The sequence below is a fragment of the Lynx canadensis genome, chromosome D4 (genome assembly GCF_007474595.2).
Source record: "Lynx canadensis isolate LIC74 chromosome D4, mLynCan4.pri.v2, whole genome shotgun sequence".
Classification (NCBI taxonomy): Eukaryota; Metazoa; Chordata; class Mammalia; order Carnivora; family Felidae; genus Lynx; species Lynx canadensis.
Window position 1 is genome coordinate 91,928,932 of NC_044315.2, and position 18,604 is coordinate 91,947,535.

The 18,604-nt window shown below is 62.1% G+C and overlaps 1 protein-coding gene across 1 annotated transcript; it reads left to right on the forward strand.

Moving 5' to 3' along the window:
• Positions 1-229: 229 nt before the first annotated feature.
• On the forward strand, positions 230-9,241 carry MYMK (myomaker, myoblast fusion factor). The gene is made up of 5 exons (XM_030306539.1): positions 230-364; positions 4,626-4,740; positions 5,525-5,673; positions 8,467-8,583; positions 9,092-9,241. Exons 1-5 carry the CDS (start codon positions 230-232, stop codon positions 9,239-9,241), a joined length of 666 nt encoding a protein of 221 aa, XP_030162399.1.
• The last annotated feature ends 9,363 nt before the right edge of the window (positions 9,242-18,604 follow it).

Genomic DNA, 18,604 nt, shown 5'->3' on the forward strand with positions numbered 1-18,604 from the left:
AAATCCGAGACAAGTGTTGATCACGTGGTACGTCAGCTGTTGGCCTCCGTCCGTGTGCCCTCAACACGTGCACTCAAGTCCCTGCCCCCCTTCGGGGCATTCGAACCACAGCTGCCATCGGAGCCCCCACCGAACGGAGCAGGCCTCGTCCCTTCCGTGTTCTCGGCCCTGGGGACCCGGGCGGCCCGCACCCTCCCCTCCTCCCCAGCCGGCGCCCTCCTCCCGGCCCATGGGGACGCTCGTGGCAAAGCTGCTCCTCCCCACCCTCAGCAGCCTGGCTTTCCTCCCCACGGTCAGCATCGCTGCCAAGCGCCGCTTCCACATGGAGGCCATGGTCTACCTGTTCACCATGTTTTTCGTGGCGGTAAGTCCGGGCCCCGCGGGAGGACCCACACGGGGCACCCTCCCCACGGCGGAGGAGAGGGGCCATCTTTCCACCACGTGCCTGTATCGGTGATGAGGAGAAGTGATTTGGAGGTGAAAGAAAGAGCCCGAAGACCAGGAGAAAGGGGTGGGGGCCCCCCTCCTCCTCCCTGGACCTCAGGTTCCCCGTCTGTGCCGGGAAGTCACTCTGGGGTCGGTGTGCGTAAAATGGGCGAGATTCGGTGGGTCCAGGACGAGCCCCTCCGGGGTGCCCCTTCTCTCACCGCTGGCAGGCCACCCCAGGCCCCCCCCCCCCTTGTCCCACCTACGAGCGCGGGGCAGCTGAGCCGGGGCGGAGGGGCCGCCCCGGGCCCCGGGAAGGGGGTAGTGGGGTTTAGGGAACGCGTAGGGCCTGGGTGAGTCTGATTCCAGGATTCTGGAATCCTGTAGCTGGCCCCTGTTCAGGAGGGCCTGCTCACGTCTGCTTGTCTCTCCTTCTTGGGGCCTACGTCTGTCTCTCTCTGAGTCCTTCTTTCTCCATTTATAAGCCTGGACGGCTGCCTTTTAGCACTGTCTCTCCCCCCCTCCCCTCCCCATGGGGCTCTTTCCCTCTGCCTTTGTCCTGTTGCTTTTCTCCACATCTGCCTTTTTTTCTTTCACTCTGTCTGCGTCTGGGTCTCTCTTGATTTCTGGAGCTCTGTCTCCATAGAACTTGCCCTCTTCCCAAACCTCCTTGTCTCTCCCTGTCTGGCTTTGCCCCCCTGCCCCTCCACGTGTCTCTTTGGCTCGATCTGTCCCTCTAGTTTCTGTCTGTCTGTCTGCCTATACTCCTACCCATGTACATCCCTATCTAATCAATCATTGCCCCCTACCTACCCAATCGGTGATCCTTCTGTCCACCTGCCCGCCCCCGTCTGTGTCTCACCTCCCTGCCGCCATGTCCCTCTGAGCCCCCCACGATCACGGCTGGCCCCCCTCCCTGGCTCTGACCGTCCTCCTCATCGGCTCCCCTCAGACTCACCCTTCACTGAAGCCCAGCTCCCCGCGAGAAGCACGCACCGCGGGGGCGAGCGTCCCCCCGGACGTGACAAATCGCACGATGCCTTTTGCCGCCGGCCTGGCTCCCCAGCAGCAGGGCCTCGGGGTCCCGGGGGCAGCCGTGGGCAGTAGGTGTGTGACCACACGCCTGTGTCCGCAGACGTGCCTGCACCTGTGTGTGCACTTGGGCGGGCGCCCCCTTAGGCAGCAGGGACCTGGGGCCAGGGGCTGCCTGGGGCTTGTCTCCACCTCTGGGCGGGAGAGACCCCCGCCGGGAGCCAGCATCCAGGCTGGGGGGCGTGCCAGGGGCTCTGCACACAGCGTCTTCTGTGGTCTTCTCGGCTCCCCGTGAGCCTGGGATTGTGACGGGCCCATTTGACGGATGGAGAAACCAAGTCCGACAGAGGCTGAGTCCCGTGTCACTGTGAGCACCAGATGTACCTTGGAGCTCCTGGCTCAGTCAAGGCATTTTGTCCGATGCCATTTCATTGGCCCCACAAGGGACCCCTGCTTGGGAGGGCTCCAGGAAGTCGGTTTGGCAGGTGGGAAGCCCAGGCACGGGGCGGACGCGGGACTTCTCTGCAGGTACAGGGGGCTTAGGGCCGGGGAGGGGAGCCAGGGGTCTTGTCCCCAGGCCCAGGTCAGACCCCACCCAGGAACCCACAGACACGGCCAGGCCACCCCTCCCTGCTGGGGCTGGGCTGGCCCCCAGCTGCCTCCGGGCTGACCTCAGCGGCCCGCCCTGGCCCGCCCAGAATGGCAGAGGCAGCTGCCTCCTGTGACAAATGTCCTCCAACCTCAAAGCCACACTCAACCCCTCTCTCCCAGAGCCCCAGGCAACACCACTGCAGCCCCTGCCTCCCATGTGGCTTCTTCTGCGTTGCACCCAGGACCCTCCTGGGCCAGTTGTCACGGGGGGTCGCCTGGCCCACCCCGCGGACCGACAGAGGGGGCCCCAAGCAGGCAGCCAGTGGCCGGGCTCACAAAACAGGGATCCGTGAGGTCGGCCTCTGGAGGCTGTGCGGTCTCCCACCAGGTCCCCAGCTGTACCCCACCCCCACCAGCACCCTCCGGGCCCCCAATCTGCCCCTGCATTGGAGGACGGAGGCAGGCCTCACGGGCGCCTATCCCCGCTCTGCCCTGCCTCCTTGGCAGGTAGCACTGCTCGGAATCTCACCGTCCCCACCTGCCCAACAGAAATGAACCAAGGGCCTGGCGGGAGAGCCCCCCCCGCCCCATCTCGGGTCAGCTCTCCTTCAAACAGCTCTAAACCCTGCCTCCCTGACCCTGCGTTCACACGGCCGGGATGAGACAGTATTCCTGCTCTTGATGGGGGCAGGGCACAGACACTCCAAGAATCTCTTAGCAGTTAAGTCCGTAATTCTACACGGTGATCTGTGCTACGAAGGAGAGGTGTGGGTGCAGAGACAGCAGATGATGGGGCTGGGGGGCGGGGGGAGGGATGGAGTTCTAGAAGTAGCAGGAGAATATCCATGTCACTTGTAAGGCCTCGCTCTGCCTGCCAGAGCCACGTGGAGCAAGTGTCCTTCTCCCCACTCTGTTCCACAGAGTTCTGAGCACCTTGATCAGGCCTCACCTGAAGCTTCCCTTTCCCCAAACAGTTATGTCCACTCCCTAGTTGTTCTTCTCTATCCTCTTTGCCTGTGTCACTTCAAAGGGTGCAGACTCCAAAGTTCAACACAGTCTTCTAGGTGGGTCTGGCCCGGACAGAGAGAAGCAGGACTCTGTCACCTCCTTTGTTCTGGGCACTATACCTCTATTAACACCTCCCGGGGGCACCTTAGCTTTAAGACACCCGTGATTGTAACCGATATGAGCTCTAAATCCACCCCAACTTGCTTGACTCACCGGGTGACCCTGGGCTCCTGCTCCCCCTGTAACATCCCTGGGGCCTCCGGACGTGGACTGCTCTCCTGCACACCTCCTCCCGCCCGCTGAGCTGGGCTCACCAAGAGACGGTTGTGCCGGTTTCCGGGCTCGTTTACGCCCGTGGAACTTGTCAAAATAATTACGTCACATAATTTGATATTCCTTAAAATGATGAAATGCATATATGCAAAAGGAAAGAGCCGTTTTTGGGAAGAAGTCAGTTGACAGCTCTGAGAATACTCCACAGAGGCATTTGGCTTTAAAAATTGCCAGTAGGGGTGTCTGGGGGGCTCAGTCGGTTAAGCGTCCGATTTCCGCTCAGGTCACGATCTCGCGGTCCGTGACTTCGAGCCCCGCGTCGGGCTCTGTGCGGACAGCTCGGAACCTGAAGTCTGTTTTGGATTCTGTGTGTCTCCCTCTCTCTCTCTCTCTCTCTGCCCCTCCCTTGCTTGTGCTCTGTCTCTCTCTCTCAAAAAATAAACATTAAAAAAAAGTAATAAAAAAATAATAGGTTAGAAAAAATTGCTATTAAATAAGGTGTCGAGGAGACGACCGTACGAGTGTGGGAGCGGCCGGGCAAACCGACCGTGCCGTCTGCAGCGCAGGGGTCCCTGCGGTGGTTCTCGAAGCGTGTTCCCCACTGGTGGCTGGCTTCGGCCTGAAAAACTCTTAAAAATGCACATCTCCGACCTCCCGCCAGACCTGCCGAGTTAACGACTCAGGGTGGGCTCAGCGATCCGAGGATTCACAAGCCCCCCCGGGGGTTCTGGTGCCCACTCGGGGCTGAGGGCTTCCTCTGCGGGGTAGCCCAGTCACGACAGGGGTCAACCGTACAGCAGGAGGCCCCTCAGGCCCCCCAGGAGCCGCCTGGCATCCCAAGAGTAGGCCCTGGCCTCACGTCCACGGCCGCGGGGAACGCACACCTGCACCCACTGGCGGTAACCCCGGCTGTTGAAGGAACGTGCAGGGCGCGTCTTTGGGCCTCAGCGGAGCGTCGCCCGGCCTCTGTCTACTCGCGTCACAGAAAGTAAGAGACGCGTCTGAGCCCTCAGCGCGTCCCAGGCTGCGGACCCCGACACGGATTGTTTCCTCGAATCCCCGCGAGACCCCATGAGGGGAGCAGTCGGCAGCGCCCCCATTTTTCAGGTGGGGAAACTGAGGCACGGGGCCGTGAAAGGACTTGCCCGAGCTGGCGAGTGGTCTGGCTCAGCTCGGAGTGTGGGTGTGGCTGGGGCCCAGCCCCGGCCCCGGTCCCCGCACCCCCCGCCCCTCCTGCCCTCCCCCACCCGTGCGCTGTCCCTCCCAGCCCCCAACCGCCCCGCGTGTTCCGGCAGTTCCACCACGCCTGCAACGGGCCCGGCCTGTCGGTCCTCTGCTTCATGCGCCACGACGTCCTGGAGTACTTCAGCGTCTACGGGACAGCGCTGAGCATGTGGGTCTCACTGATGGGTGAGTGGCCGCACCCCGAAGCCCAGTCTCCCCGCCGTCCGCGGGCCGGGCCCCCCGAGAAACCCGACCCCAGCGATCCTGCTGCCCAGTCCTCATCTGGAGCGTCTCCTCCCCCGCTCCCGGGGTCCAAGCACAGTCTGGTCTAGGAACGCGCAGTCCTTTCACGCCCGGATTCCCATTCTCGAAACCTCTAACGTACACACTCGGTAAAGGCTTGTTGCAACACACGCATTCTAGAGCCGTGCCGAGGGCCGGCGGAAGGGCTTCCGCTCTCTCCCCCGGGAGACCGCTGTCCCCAGGTCAGGGTTGGCCCCCAAGACGTTTCTTGAGGCTCGCGCAAGCCTTGACGCACGTCGCTGTCAGCCCGGGTCGGTACGAGGATGGAATCCCTGGACGCAAGTCGTTCCGCGACTTTGTTCTCACTTAGCGCCGTCTCGCGGCAACGTGAGTCAGGGCACGTGGACCCCGTCGCTCGGGGCTCCCTGCTACGTGCCCGTGAAGGACCCAGATCTTTCCTGTCTCTTAGCTGGGTGTCCTTGTCTCCGTCCCAGGGGTCCCCAGGGGCGGGCGCGTGCCGCCCGGGCTGCTCCGTCCACGTCTTTCCCTTCAAACCCGCTGGAACAACTCAGACCTCGGAGTGACCGGGCTGGGCCGTGGGCTGTCTCTGGCGGAGGACGCCCAGCACTGGGAGCCCTGAGGGATGCCTCTGGGGGAGCAGTGGCCGGGGGGGGGGGGGCGGTCAGGGGGCCGCTCACCTCTGCTGGTTCCTCTCCCCGCCCTCCAGCGCTGGCCGACTTCGACGAACCCAAGAGGTCGACCTTTGTGATGTTTGGCGTCCTGACCATCGCGGTCCGGATCTACCACGACCGCTGGGGCTATGGCGTGTACTCGGGCCCCATCGGCGTGGCTGTCCTCGTCATCGCCACCAAGTGGGTGCGTACTGCCTGGGCCTGCCCCCCCCCCCGCCCCCCTCACCCCTCCGCCCCGGGCTCTCCGATTACCGCCCGTCTCACCTAAAGCACAGAGACGGTGAGCACCAGGCACCCCTGCCCCACAGGCGCGGTTTGTGTCACCCGCACTCACCGGCTCTGGGCCTAAAACCCAAGTGACGTCACTCCCTGCCTCAGTTTCCAGGTCTGTGAAGCGATCATTACAGGAACAGTCTCTTCCTTACCTCGTGGGCTGGGTTCCGAGATGAACTGAGACAATGCACTTAAAAGTACTAGCTGGCGTCTCACTTGCTCAACAAATAGGAGTCGTTAGGAGTATTGCTGTTAATAGTATTGCAGACAGCGACTCCTTTAAAGATGCAAAACCCATCGGAAATGGCCTGGGCTAATCTGGGAAGACTTCCTGGAGGGGGTGAGCCTAGAGTTTGGTTCTAGTGAGGAAGGAGGCTGTGGTATGCAGTCGACAGGAAGAGGGATCTCCCCGTAAGCGTTGAGGAAGCTCGAGTTGCAGTTTCTGACACCGAGAGCCCTCTGCTGCCCACCCCTGGGGGGTATGGCGCCCAGTAGGCCCTTACACACGGCTGCCAGGCCTCCCCTAATCCTCTGTTGTACCGAGGCCCCCGCGGCGGTGAGGCCTGAAACTCACTCACACCCCCCAGGCTGACGAGGAGCCTTCGGCAGGATGGACCCAGGGCCATTGCCTGGGGCCCCAGAAGGGAAGGAGCTGAACCTTGCCGGGCCAGAACACAGGTCTGGACTGCCGCAGGCCTGAGGCCGGCTCACTCTCCAGCCGTGCGGCAGCTCAGGCCCCAGGGGGACGTACCTCTGCCCCATTTTAGCCCCTCTGGAGCTCCTCCTGGAACCTCGGGGTCCCAGCTCCAAGTGCTGGCGGGAGGTCCGGTCCGACCCAGCCCAGGCCACACACCCACTCAAGGCCCTAAAATTAAGCCAAGATGGCAGGACTTCAGAGGATGGTCTGCCGGGCCACCTGGGGAGCAAGCAGGAAGGCAGTTCTCTGGGAAGAGGGGTCCGGCTGGACAACTGGTTGCAGAAAGTGCCCACCAACCCATTTTACAGCTGCGGGAGAGAACATAAAGTTCTGGTGGCGAGCCTTCCCCACGCGCCCCGGGCTCCTCCCGCAGCCAGGGAGCAGAGGGTTTGTTTGGCCAGGCGGTTAATGAAGGAAGTAGGGCTCAGAGAGGTCAGCCACCAGCAAGAAGTCACAGCAGCACCGAGCGCGGCTGGGCCTCGACTTTTCAAGCAAGGGAAGGGAAGGAGCCTCTTTCTCACTGGGGCTCAGGGACGCACTGCTGGCCTGGGCCTGACCCAGGAGGCCCCTCGGAGCTGCCTCGGAGGAGGGGAGGCATGTTGGTGTCTGGACCCAGGGAAGGACCACATTAATGAACAGGCTGGAATGCATAAACACAGAGCCCTCGATAATGCGCTCACTCCTGGCAGGAAGTAGGATAGGCTCCTTGGTCTGCCCTGGAGGGCTGTCGTTCCCCGCCTCCCCCACTCCCCCCGCCTCGCAGATCTTGGCAGGTCTGAATCTGGGCTGCGTTGTAATCCGCCAGAATAGAAGTCACTCCCTAGTGTCCCTGAGAATCCTCACGGGGACTTCCACGGCCTTGGGGGCTGTGGGTCCAGCCACAGGAACCAGGAGGTCTGCCCGGCTCCCTACATCTGGGGCTCCAATTGTGTTTTGCAGACCATTTAGCGTGGAGTTTATTTTGGATTTTCAAGGGCAGTTGTTTCCTGGAATGACGGTGGATTTTTCTCCCGGAGGCTCGTCCCTCCTCGAGCCAGAGTTGGGAACAGCAACCCTCGGGGAGAGGAAGCCGAGCCGGGTGCGGGGGGGTGCAGGGCTGGTCAGGCCAGGCTAGGGCACAACCTGGGGCAGCCACGGCCGTGGCCACCCACACCCAGGACGCCCCCAGCCGCACCCAAGCCCTATCTGTGCCGTGCAGTTCCTGATTCCTCATCGGCGATGGTAAATTACAGAAACCTGAAAACCGGGCTTTGGCGGCCAAAGTTGCCCTGCCCCAGCCCAAGGCTACTCGGGGTCTCTGTGCTGTGCACTCCACCTGGTGGGCTGGTGGGGGGGAAGGGGGGCGCTTCCCCAGCCCCCGGGGGCCTCCATCATTCACAGTGTGTGTGTGTAGGCTTGCCACAGGCCTAAACACCCCGCTCTCTGAAACACTTCGGAACGCCCAAGGGTTCGAGATTTCAGGGTGTGGCCCTACATTTACTGCATGATTTCAGTGCATGTGAACCCGAATTCAAATGCCCACTTGAGCCTTCCGCTAACATCAGGGCCTGTGAAACCACAGATGTAACGCGCGGGTCAGGCTGTCTCATAAATACTGCGATGGGACACCGGTGAAAGCAACCAAAGGGACTTTCGGAGCACCACACGGGCGCCCCCACCGGCCATACTGGCGGGCAGGGCCAGTGCTCCAACACCCCCTTGCTGTGACTGGTGCCCTGGGGGGTCCCCTCCGGCTGGGGGAGGTGCATGTGAAAGGGTGGCCTTGTTACATCCCCAAGAGGCAGGCAGGGGTGGGGTCCCCATGGGGGGGTACTGGGCCCACGGTTCCCAGCTCGGCCGTCCAGGCTGGGGGCTCCCTTGGGTCCTACAGCCGCGAGGCTGGGCATGTGGGGCGTCTCCCTGCGCCCCAGCCCCTGCCCGAGTGTAGCCAAGGTGCTCATGCCCAGGGCGAGCTCTCCGGGCAGCCCAGGGCGGCGTCCCCCGCATCACCGGCCACTCTCCCCACAGCTGCAGCTCATGAAGGAGAAGAAGTGTCTGTACCCCGACAAGAGCGTCTACACCCAGCAGATAGGCCCCGGCCTCTGTTTCGGGGCGCTGGCCCTCATGTTACGATTCTTCTTTGAGGTACAAGGCCTGAGCCTCCTCGGGGTGGCCTCACGTTCCTGCTTTTCCGTCCCTCCGGGTGGGCAGAGGGGAGCCTCCCTCCCTCCCGCCACAGCCTGCTTGGTCCCCAGCACCGGGGGGGGGGGGGGGGGGGGGGGGGAGGCGATCGCTGCCTGCGCGCACCTGAGGCGAGGCGAGGCGAGGCGCGCAGCCCAGATGGGGCCTGGGGCGGGGGCCAGCACCCGCAGGGAGGAGGGAGGAGGGAGGAGGGAGGGGGGCAGGGAGGAGCCCCAGACTCCTTGTCAAAGGCCTAGCGAGTGGGGTTTGATGTCAGGAAAGATGGCCTGGGCCGGACACTGAGAGGAGGCTCCTTGGAGGAGGCCACTTGGCCACATTCCTGAGTGGGGGCGGGGAGGTGACCGGCAGATGCCCTGGGGAGCCAGGCAGGCCGGCGTGCAAGCAGGCGCCCAGAGCGTCGGGGAGGGGGGCCTGGGGCCCCAGACTGACCCCCCACCCCCCACCCCTGCAGGATTGGGATTACACCTACGTGCACAGTTTCTACCACTGCGCGCTGGCCATGTCCTTCGTCCTCCTGCTGCCCAAGGTCAACAAGAAGGCCGGAAGCTCCGGGCCCCCCGCCAAGCTGAACTGCCCCACCCTCTGCTGTGCTTGCGTCTGACCGCGTGCCGCGCCCGCCCCCTGCCCCCTGCCAGCCCCTGCCCTGCCGCATCTCCCGCCTGCGGAGAGACCCCCATGCCCCCCCCCCGGCTCTGAGCATCCGGGAGAAATGTCTCCCCTCAGAGGGATTTGGGGAGCATCTTGCCGAGGGCTGCTGGGAGCCCACTTACTAGGTTTCTACGGAGCACAAACCACCGTGCTGGAAAGAAAAGGACTTCCTGCCCCGCTCCTGCTCCCCCACGGTCATGGCCAGTCTGCGTCCGCGGGACCCTACAGCCAACATGTGTCCCCCCCCCGTCCCCCTTTCCTCCTCACCCAGCCACAGAGGGACTCTGCCCGTGTCCCCCTCACAACACCTGTCTCCTCCTGGACCCTGGTTGTCACCGCTTCTGTCCTGTGCCCTCGAGCTCTGAGCAGACCCGTGTAGGAAGCCAAGGCCAGTGGGGGCCGGCTCCGTCCAGGCCTGCTGGCCGTCCCTCCAGCCGGGTCCCTGAATCAAGCCCTGTCAGTAACGGCAGCCCACAGGAAGATCCTCAACCCTTGACCTTCCTGTGTGCCAGAAGCCGTATGATCATCGCTTCATCTAATTCGTAAAACAAGTCTGCATTAAAGGACGATCACTCCCTTCTACAGACAGAAGCCCGAGGCGCAGGGTCCGTGGTGTGTCCGAGGCCTCGAGCAGGCGAGTGCAGACCCGGGCCGGGCCCGCCGCCACCAAGCCCGCCCCCTCGCTGTGGAGCGGCCCACGGGCTGGGCGCGAGCACCTGTGTTGGCCCTTCGAGCGGCTCCACCCTGGGCTAACGGCCAGCGTGGGAAGGGGGTCTGGGCCCGGGGACACCCGCGCGGAGGCCGGCGGGCCCGGAGCCGGGCGCACGGGGCAGGCTTGCGGCAGTGCTGAGGGAGGGCGGCCGGCTCCCGCCTACAGCCCGTCTGCGCGGGGCCCCGCGAGGGCGGGAGCCGGCCTCCCAGACGCCACCTCACAAACCTGAGCCTCCCCAGCAGCCCCAGCCCACCCCGGCTTCCCGAACGATGTGGGCACATCTGTCAGGCGGGAAGTTGCCTACACCTGTCTGGGGCCCGTTTTGTGTTTCCAGACGGTGCACCCCCACCGCCACCGCACGGGGCAGCCCCTTATTTGTCCTGAAGTCACCTCTTGCTCCCCTCAGGGGGCCGGGAGAGAGCTGGGGACAGGGCTGGCCCCTCGGCGAGGCACCCCCGGTCTGTCGGCCTCCCTGACTGTCCAGAGGTCCCACGTGTGGGGCCCGGACGCCCACAGTCTCACTCTGGCTCAGCCCCTTCCTGAGCCTACAGACTGGATCACAGAACAGGCTCGGAGTCCCGGCCGGGCCCCGGGGAGCAGGCCTCAGCCTCAGCTTCGGGGCCGTCCTCCCGGACAGACGTGTCCCCGCGTCCCCCGCCCGGCGCAGGGACGGGCAGGAGCCGCTTCCGTTGGCTTCTGGTCCGGTTGAGGGGTGTGCACACACAGGTGCCCGCTCACACCGTGAAGAGATAGGGCCCCCTGGAAACAGCATCGTCCTGTCCGGCCTGTCTCCCAGCTCCGCGAGGGGAGACACCGGGCGGGAAGGAAAGGGAAGGCTGTGGGGGCCACGCGGGGGGCCCGCGGGCATCGCTCTGGAAGCAGGCCTCTGCCGGTCGCCTCCCTCCCCGTCACCTCCCTCCCACCCCCTCCCCCGTGTCCCCCCCACACACACCCGGCGAGCACACCCCAGCTCCCAGCTCCGCGGCAGCAGATGGAAAGTTGGAGGCCGCGGGATGCTCTTGAGCAGGGAGGAGGCGAGGGGCCGGCCAAGAGCGTTAAGGACCATACTAACAGGCTACTCACTGCGGCCACGCTGATTTATGAGGCCGTCTGGGAGCCCAGCCAAGTCTGTAAGTCATGGACAATTAGGAGGCTCGCTCCAGCCCTCAGCCCCGTCCGCCTCTGGGGCTCTAGGCCCACCGCGCCCCTCCTCAGCAGGGTCAGCACCGTGGAGACCCCACGGTGCAGATAGGGACACGGAGGGCCGGGAGGCCGGCGGCCGGCCCCGGTGACTTGGACACTGGGTGCTGAGCGGTGGCTGTGCCCAGGGTCTGACTCCTAACCCTAGCGGCATCTTCCTCTGCTTCCAAGGCCCACTGTGACATCTTGGGGGCTCCAGCCAAGGGCCGGGGGGGAGTGCCCGGGAGGGGGACAGAAAGAGAAGAGGCCACTTGGAACCTCCAGCCCTACACCTCGAGACTAACAAGGAAGAAAAGAAGTCTCATGGCCTTCAGACCAAACACCTCTGAGTCCCAGTGTCCTCGAGCCCGGGGCCTTCGTGCCCTGGAATTCAGCAGTCATGGCACCCGGTGCCAGGAGGGACCTCCGAGGGCCCCCCCCAGACCCCCTGGGGCTCTGGACGGGACTCACCTCCAGCCAGCCCTGATGAGGGAAGCCTGGGTCCCGACTCCAGCGTGCGCCCGGAAGCTGAGCCCGAGATGATGGCAGCCCCAGAGCAGCCTGTGCAGTAGAACTTGCTTTAATGATGGAGGCGAGGCGGGGGCGCCCGGGGGGCTCAGTCCACTAGCGTCCGACCTCGGCTCAGGTCATGATCTCGCGGTTCGTGAGTTCGAGCCCCGCGTCGGGCTCGGTGCTGACAGCTCGGAGCCTGGAGCCTGCCTCGGGTTCTGTGTCTCCCTCTCTCTCTAACACCCCCCCACACTCATGCTCTCGCTCTCTCCCTCTCAAAACTAAGTAAAAACAAAAACTTTAAATGATGGAGATGAGGAGACCACCCCCACGCCAACTGCCCGCCACACACATGGCCGCAGGGCATTTGAAATGTGGCTGGTGCCACGGAGGAGCTGATTAATCTAAATGTAAGAAGCCACGTGTGGAGGGTTGCAGATAAAATACAGGACACCCGGTTACACGAATTTCAGATAAACAAAAAACGATGATTTCGCCTACGTGTGTCTCACGCGGTATTTGGGACCTATTTACATGAGACGCGCTTACGGGAAGACAAGAGTCGCCGCTCATCTGAGATTCAAATCCGATGCAGCGCCCTGTCCTATCCCCGCGGCCGCGGCCGGCGCCTACCACACGGGACGGCGCGCCTGCCAGAAACCGAAGGAACGGGACAGCTCCCTGGACGTGCAGGTTTGGGGTCCTGAGTGAAAGCAAGTGCCGCGGGCCGAGGGGCTGCAGCGCCCAGGACGCGCCGTCTCCGCTCGCCGCATCCTCCTGCACCCTGGGGGCTGGGAGTGCGCAAAGGCCTCCCTGCGCCTGGACGCGGCCTCCAGACCCCGCAGAGCAAGGGGCACGGAGCAGTGCCCCCGCTCGAGCACCGGTGCCCCCGACCCAGGCACACACGCGCACACACACATACGCACACGCACGTGCACACGCATGCACACGCGCACGCCCATGCACACATACGCGCACACACAGAGCTCGGCTGCAGGGGGAGCCACACACCCCCAGCGGCAAAAGGCAAACGCAGAGGTATTATAAACACTTACAACCACGCAGACAAAACAGTCTATCGTAGGGGCCCCTCCGCCTCCCTGGAGCTGGGGCGGGGTCCGCCCGGGGAGCCAGCGGCCTCTGTTTGCTCAGAAGGAGGTGTTTTGGTCTGAGGGCAGTCTGTGTGCCCGTGGCCTTTGCCTGCTACCGACATTTCCTGTCTCTGTTATTCTCTTCTTCAGTAAGACCATCTGAAACCCAAAACTTTTATTGCCCCTTTTAAAAAGGCTTTACAGCTCCCCGTCTGCCTCATCCCTGCCGGCTGGCGGGCTGCGATTGTAGTTAGGGAAAGCGGGAAAGCGGCAGCTGCCGCAGGAATTCGCCCTGGGCTCAGCCGCAGGGTCTTGGCCGAGGACCCGCAGGGAGGAGGGCCAGGTATGTGGGCAAGGCCAATTCTGCAGAGTCGGCAGGAAGGCCGTGGGGGCGGGGGCGGGGGGACCCGGCTGGCCGGTTAGCCGGTGGCCAGAGCTCGCTGGGCGCCCCCCGGGGATCCCTCCCAGCTCGGCGCCCTGGGGCCCGTGTGGTCCCACCTCTGCAGCAGGTTTCCTCACCTCTGGCCGGGGACAGCAGCCTCGCCCGCTGCCGCACTCAGCACTCACCCCGGAGGGGGTGAACTGAGTCAGATGCTGGCTGCCCTGGTCTTGGGAAAGAAAACAAGGCAGGAAGAGGAAGCAGGAGTGTGTGTCGGGAGGTCCGGTGTGGAGGTGAGGAAACAGGCGTGGGCTCCATCTCCCTCTGGGACCTCGGGCAAGCCCCCTGCACCCTGCTGGTCCTCTAGGCCTCAGTTTCCTCCTTCGTAAGGCGCCTGCCTCACCTGGGAGTTGCCAAGATTAAATGAGGTAATTGAAAACAAAGCGCTTAGCACGGTATTGTTTAAATGGCGTTTAAAAAACTGGCCTTGTTTTCGTGATCAGTAGTCTTGGGCGAGCAAGAGGGTAGCAGGCAATCAAGTAGAGGGACCCTTACAGTCAGGGGACACGCACCCCAGATATGGCACCAAATGGCAAGAAAATGAAATGCTTCAAACCAAATGTTTATTATGGATTAAGAATTATGGATCAAGGAAGTAAGCGAGGAAGGCTGCCTGGAAGAGGCGGGTTTGAGACGGAAGCTAGAAAAGCAAAGCGGACTGAACCGTGTGAGCCTGCAGATGCCTGGCTCTTGAGACTCGTCTGTGACGGCTTCACCGGTCCACGGTTCTGAGTCCGACCGTCCTCTAGGCCCTGGGCCTCCCCGGACCCCCTGCGTCCTTCCCAGAGAACCGCTGCTGCCCAGCTGGAGAGAAGGATCTGCCCGGCTAGACCGTCCCGGCTTCTGTCGCCGGCATGTGATCCAGGATAAGAGGGACATAGATGGGCCTGGCCTGGCGTGCTCAAGGTCCAAAGGTGGAGGGAGGAGGAGGCCGCCCTGGGCTCTCCTGCCCTCCCTGGGAGCTGGGGTGGGCGGGGGAGGGGGCTGCGGTCAACCCAGCACATGAACAGGACTTCAGAGGCAGGCGTGTGCTGGCCTCGGGGTGCGGCCTTGCGCGAGAAAGGGCTGCTGGATGGCCCACGCCTCTGTGCCTCGTCGCCAGTGCCGCTCTGGGGTTTCTGTCTCGCCCCGATGCCTCACTTTAACATCACCCCCTTCCCGGCCGGTCACATTTGCCAAGCAGCTTTCCCAACCTCGGGGCTTCGCGGGGAGCCAGCCACGCCCGGGCTCTGTCTCCCCGCCTCGCACAAGCAGAGATAGAGGTGAGCGCGGGGGCGGGGGTCGGGAAAGACCCCGCAGAACGTGTGCCGTTCGCCGACCTAAGGAGAAGGGAGCGGTGGCCCAGGGAGAGGGTGGAAGGTCAGCGGGGTCTGTCTGGGCACCGCGGGGGCCGTTGTGGCCGCGAGAGCTAGCGGCGGGGGCCGGGCGGACAGGGCGCGGGCCGGGTGCCCCGGGGCCGGGAGGCTGTTGCTGCCATAGCGGAACGTAGGTGGACGTGGGTGACTCTCCACGCACACTTAACCAATATTTGCCAACAAATGGGTGGGCTTTTCCATGTCTTGGTGAGGGCAGACTCCTGGCCCCTTGGAGAGCCCACACTTGATAAAGGGCTAGTCGGTAGCCTGAGAAGCCTCGGCCTTGACCCCTCGCCGACCTGCACACCAGGACCAGGATGGCGGGGCCGAGTGTGGGAAAAGGCTCTGGAGCCGTGGGCCGTGGGTCCCTGGACGACCCTCGGCCCCCAACGTCTCCAGAGGCAGAGACCCTTGCTCATCCTGCTGGGGCCGTCCAGTGACACAGTGGCCGTGTTGGCACCTCCCCCACAGCCACCACCCCCTCCCCCAGGCTGCCGAAAACCTGTCCCGCTCAGGAAGGCTGGCAGAGGCGCACGGGGCCCTCACTCTGATGGCAAGCCGGCACCACGGGGTCAAGCCGCCATCCGGGCTGGGGTGAGCGGGATCACGAGGTCCGCATCACCACCCGCGGGCGCTTTGGAGGAGGATCCGGGGAGCCCTGGGCAGGGGTCACTGAGACTCCCCACCCAGGAGGCAGCCAGCGATGGCCGTGACCACCCCAAGTTCAGGGCCGGCTGGGCAGGCTGGGCTGTCCGGCCTGGAGGCCGCAGAGAAGGAAGGGGCCAGCAAGTGCCTAGAGCCACATGACCAGGCCGGTCGCCCTCTCTCCCTTCCGAGAAGCCGGGCCCCTGGTGCCTTCGTTGGGGTTTGTTTTCCTAATAGCTCGGCTGACGGGAGTCTGCTGGCTGCGGGCCCCAGCCAGAGCCAGGCTATCGAGTAGCTGCGGCCACATCTGGAAGATGTTTGCAGAGACCCCGGCCCCCTGCCCGAGGTAGCGGGCCTCGGAGCAGCAGGCCTTATCAGCTTGGGCTCCGTCCGGGAAGCCGCCTGCCTCAGACCAACAGCCCTGACTTCTGGGACTGGAAGGGGAGGGGCCGGGCGGCGGGGCGGTCCGTGGCCTGGGGCCTCCAGCGGGCTCCAGAAATCCCAGAATGGCAGACCCCAAGATGTCAACTCAAGAGACAACCTCAGAGGCCAGCTGATCCTGCTTCCTGCCAACGCTCGCCCTTCCGTGTGGGGCCCCACGACGCCCACGTCCTACGAATCGTGTGATCGGCCCCCATGACGGACTTCAGAGCCGAGAAGGGGCTCTCGAACCTGGGATCGCTTCCTCATCCTGATCCATCCCGGCCACCGTGGCTGTCCCCGTTGCACAGGTTGGAAAACTGGGGATCAGTGAAGCGTCAGGGGACCTGAGATCTCACACCGACCGAGCTGGGACTCGACCCTGTTTGCGGTGGGGCTTCCTAGCTCTGTGTCCTGTCCGCTGCCCCTCACGGCCCCCCTCGTCCTGCTGTGCGATGGCACAACGTGGCACTGCGCTGTGGACCACCCAAGCCACTGGGCACCGCGTCCTTCCGTGAGCACGCAGGAAACGTGACCGGCGAGGCATTGGTGTCGTTCTTGCTGACCGGGAACTCAGGGAGCTCCCCCACCAAGCCTGGTGCATGACCGGCCATGGAGGCAGCACCAGGACGTAAACCGGTTCGTGAGTCAGCAACGGAGCCTGACGGGCAGGGGGCAGAGGGAATAAAAGGCCAACCACCCGGGGCGCCTGGGGGGCTCGGTTGATTAAGCGTCCGACTCTTGATTTTGGCTCAGGTCGTGGTCTTGTGGTCCGTGAGTCTGAGTCCTGCATCGGGCTCTGTGCTCAGAGCCTGCATGGTTGGGGTTCTCTCTCTCTCTCTCTCTCTCTCTCTCTCTCTCTCTCTCAAAAATAAATAAATAAACCTTAAACATTTTTTAAGTAGGAAGAAAGGGCTAGCCGCCGGCGTGCACGGCGCCTTCCGGACACTTGGGTGCCCTGCTTTGCATGTCCTGACTCGGGCCTCTCCACCGCCCTCTGAGACAGGCACCATGACTGTCCTCGTTTTGGACTCTTTACGACGCCTTCTTTCCTAATTTTCAAGCTATTACTGACCCCTGGTCCTGAGGTCACTCTGTGAGACACCAGTGTGTAAAAAATGGGCAAAGACTGGCTTTATGCCCCGGCGTGTGGTCGGTTTTTGTAACTGGCCGAAGGTGTTTACCGTCCGCTTCCTGTAGGAGGTCCAGCAAGTTGAGCTCGTTGGCTTACTAAGTAGATGCCGTCAGTCACGGGGAGGGAGGTGACAAAACCTCCCACTCGGGAAAAAACAGCTTCTTTTAAAAAACGTTTATTTATTTTTTAGAGAGAGGGAGAGAGAGAGAGTAAGTGGGGGAGGGCAGAGAGAGAGGGAAAGAGAGACAATCCCCGGGAGGCTCTGAGCTGTCAGCACAGAGCCCGATGCGGGGCTCGAACTCACGAACCGTGGGATCATGACCTGAGCCGAAGTCAGACGCTTCACCGACTGAGCCCCCCAGGCGCCCCAGGAACAGCCAGCCTTTAAAACAATGGGTGCTGGCACCAACGAGACGAACCTCAACCCGTTCCTCGCACCACACCCCCAAATTCACTCAAAAGACCCCGAAAGCTTCCAGCGGAAACCACAAGAGAAAATCCTCGTGACCTTCGGGTAGGCAAACGTCCTTCGGAAGGACAGCACAAGAGTGAGCCATCAAAGACAAAAACTAGTAAGCCGGATTGTATCAAAATTTAAAACTTTGGTTCCCGAGAAGCCATCATTAAGAAAATTAAAAAGACATGGCACGTGGGTGGCTCAATCCGTTAAGCATCCGACTCTTGATTTCGGCTCGGGTCATGGTTTCACAGTTGGCGAGTTCGAGCCCCGCGTCGGGCCCTGTGCCGACAGCTCGGAGCCTGGAGCCCGCTTCGGATTCTGGGTCTCCCTCTCTCTCTGCCCCTCCCCCCTCTCAAAAATAAACTTTAGAAAACAAAAACAAAAAACAAATCTCCCACTCAAACAGTGAGTTCGTTATTTTTTGTAGCTCTGCCCCATTTTGCTTTCTATATCTTGAGGTTTTTGTTAGTAGGGGCACTCAAGGTAAGAACAGTTATGTCTTCCAATAAATCAAGCTTTTTAAAAAATCGTTAAGCAATGGACTGGGTCTGGTGGTTCTTTTGGACAAAGTATATTTTTTCTGGTACAAATAGAGTCTTTTCCAACTTTGCCTGGCCCAGTATTTGCACAAACTTTTCATTTCTAGCCGAACCGAATCCTTTTATCTCCCTCTTGAGCCTTACAGGACTTTAGAACCCCTTCTTTCCAGTTTCTCCCCTCCTGACTTAAAGGCCATATTACCTTGTATTTCTGCCCTGTCTTCATTCAAAGCCCACACAACATTGCTATCCTCTTTATATGTTCCAATCTGCCCACCTACACAGCCTTCCCTTTGACTCTCTTCCCTTCTGATGCTCCCCTCCCCCCCCCCCCAGCCTCGGTTCATTGGTTTTCCGCCTCAGATATGTCCTTTAGAACTTCCTCAAGTACACGTCATCCGTGGGACAGTTTCTTGATGTTTCTTTGCCTTGATTTTGGCCCCTTTTCCCTAACATTGACTTCTAGCTTGACAGTCATTTGCTGTCTGTGTTTTGACATTATTATTATTTTTTTTTTTAGAGCTCCCTGTTGCTGCTGAAGGGTAAGCTCCTGAAGAGATAATCTATACTTTCTCTCCAACTCATTCTCAAGCCTTCTCTGCTCTTGGGTGTTCAGCATTTTCCTCTGAAGTGATGAGGTGTGGACCCCTTTTCTACTCGTCTTGCTTGCAATACATTGGGCTTCTTATATTTGTAGGTGGCTGTCTTTCATTAGATCTGAAACAGTTCCCGCCTTAATTCTCTTCAAATGCAGCCCTGTCCCTATTCTATCTCTCCTCAATGGTCGAAACCCCACTTGGTGACCCGTGTACCTGCTCACTTTATTTTCCA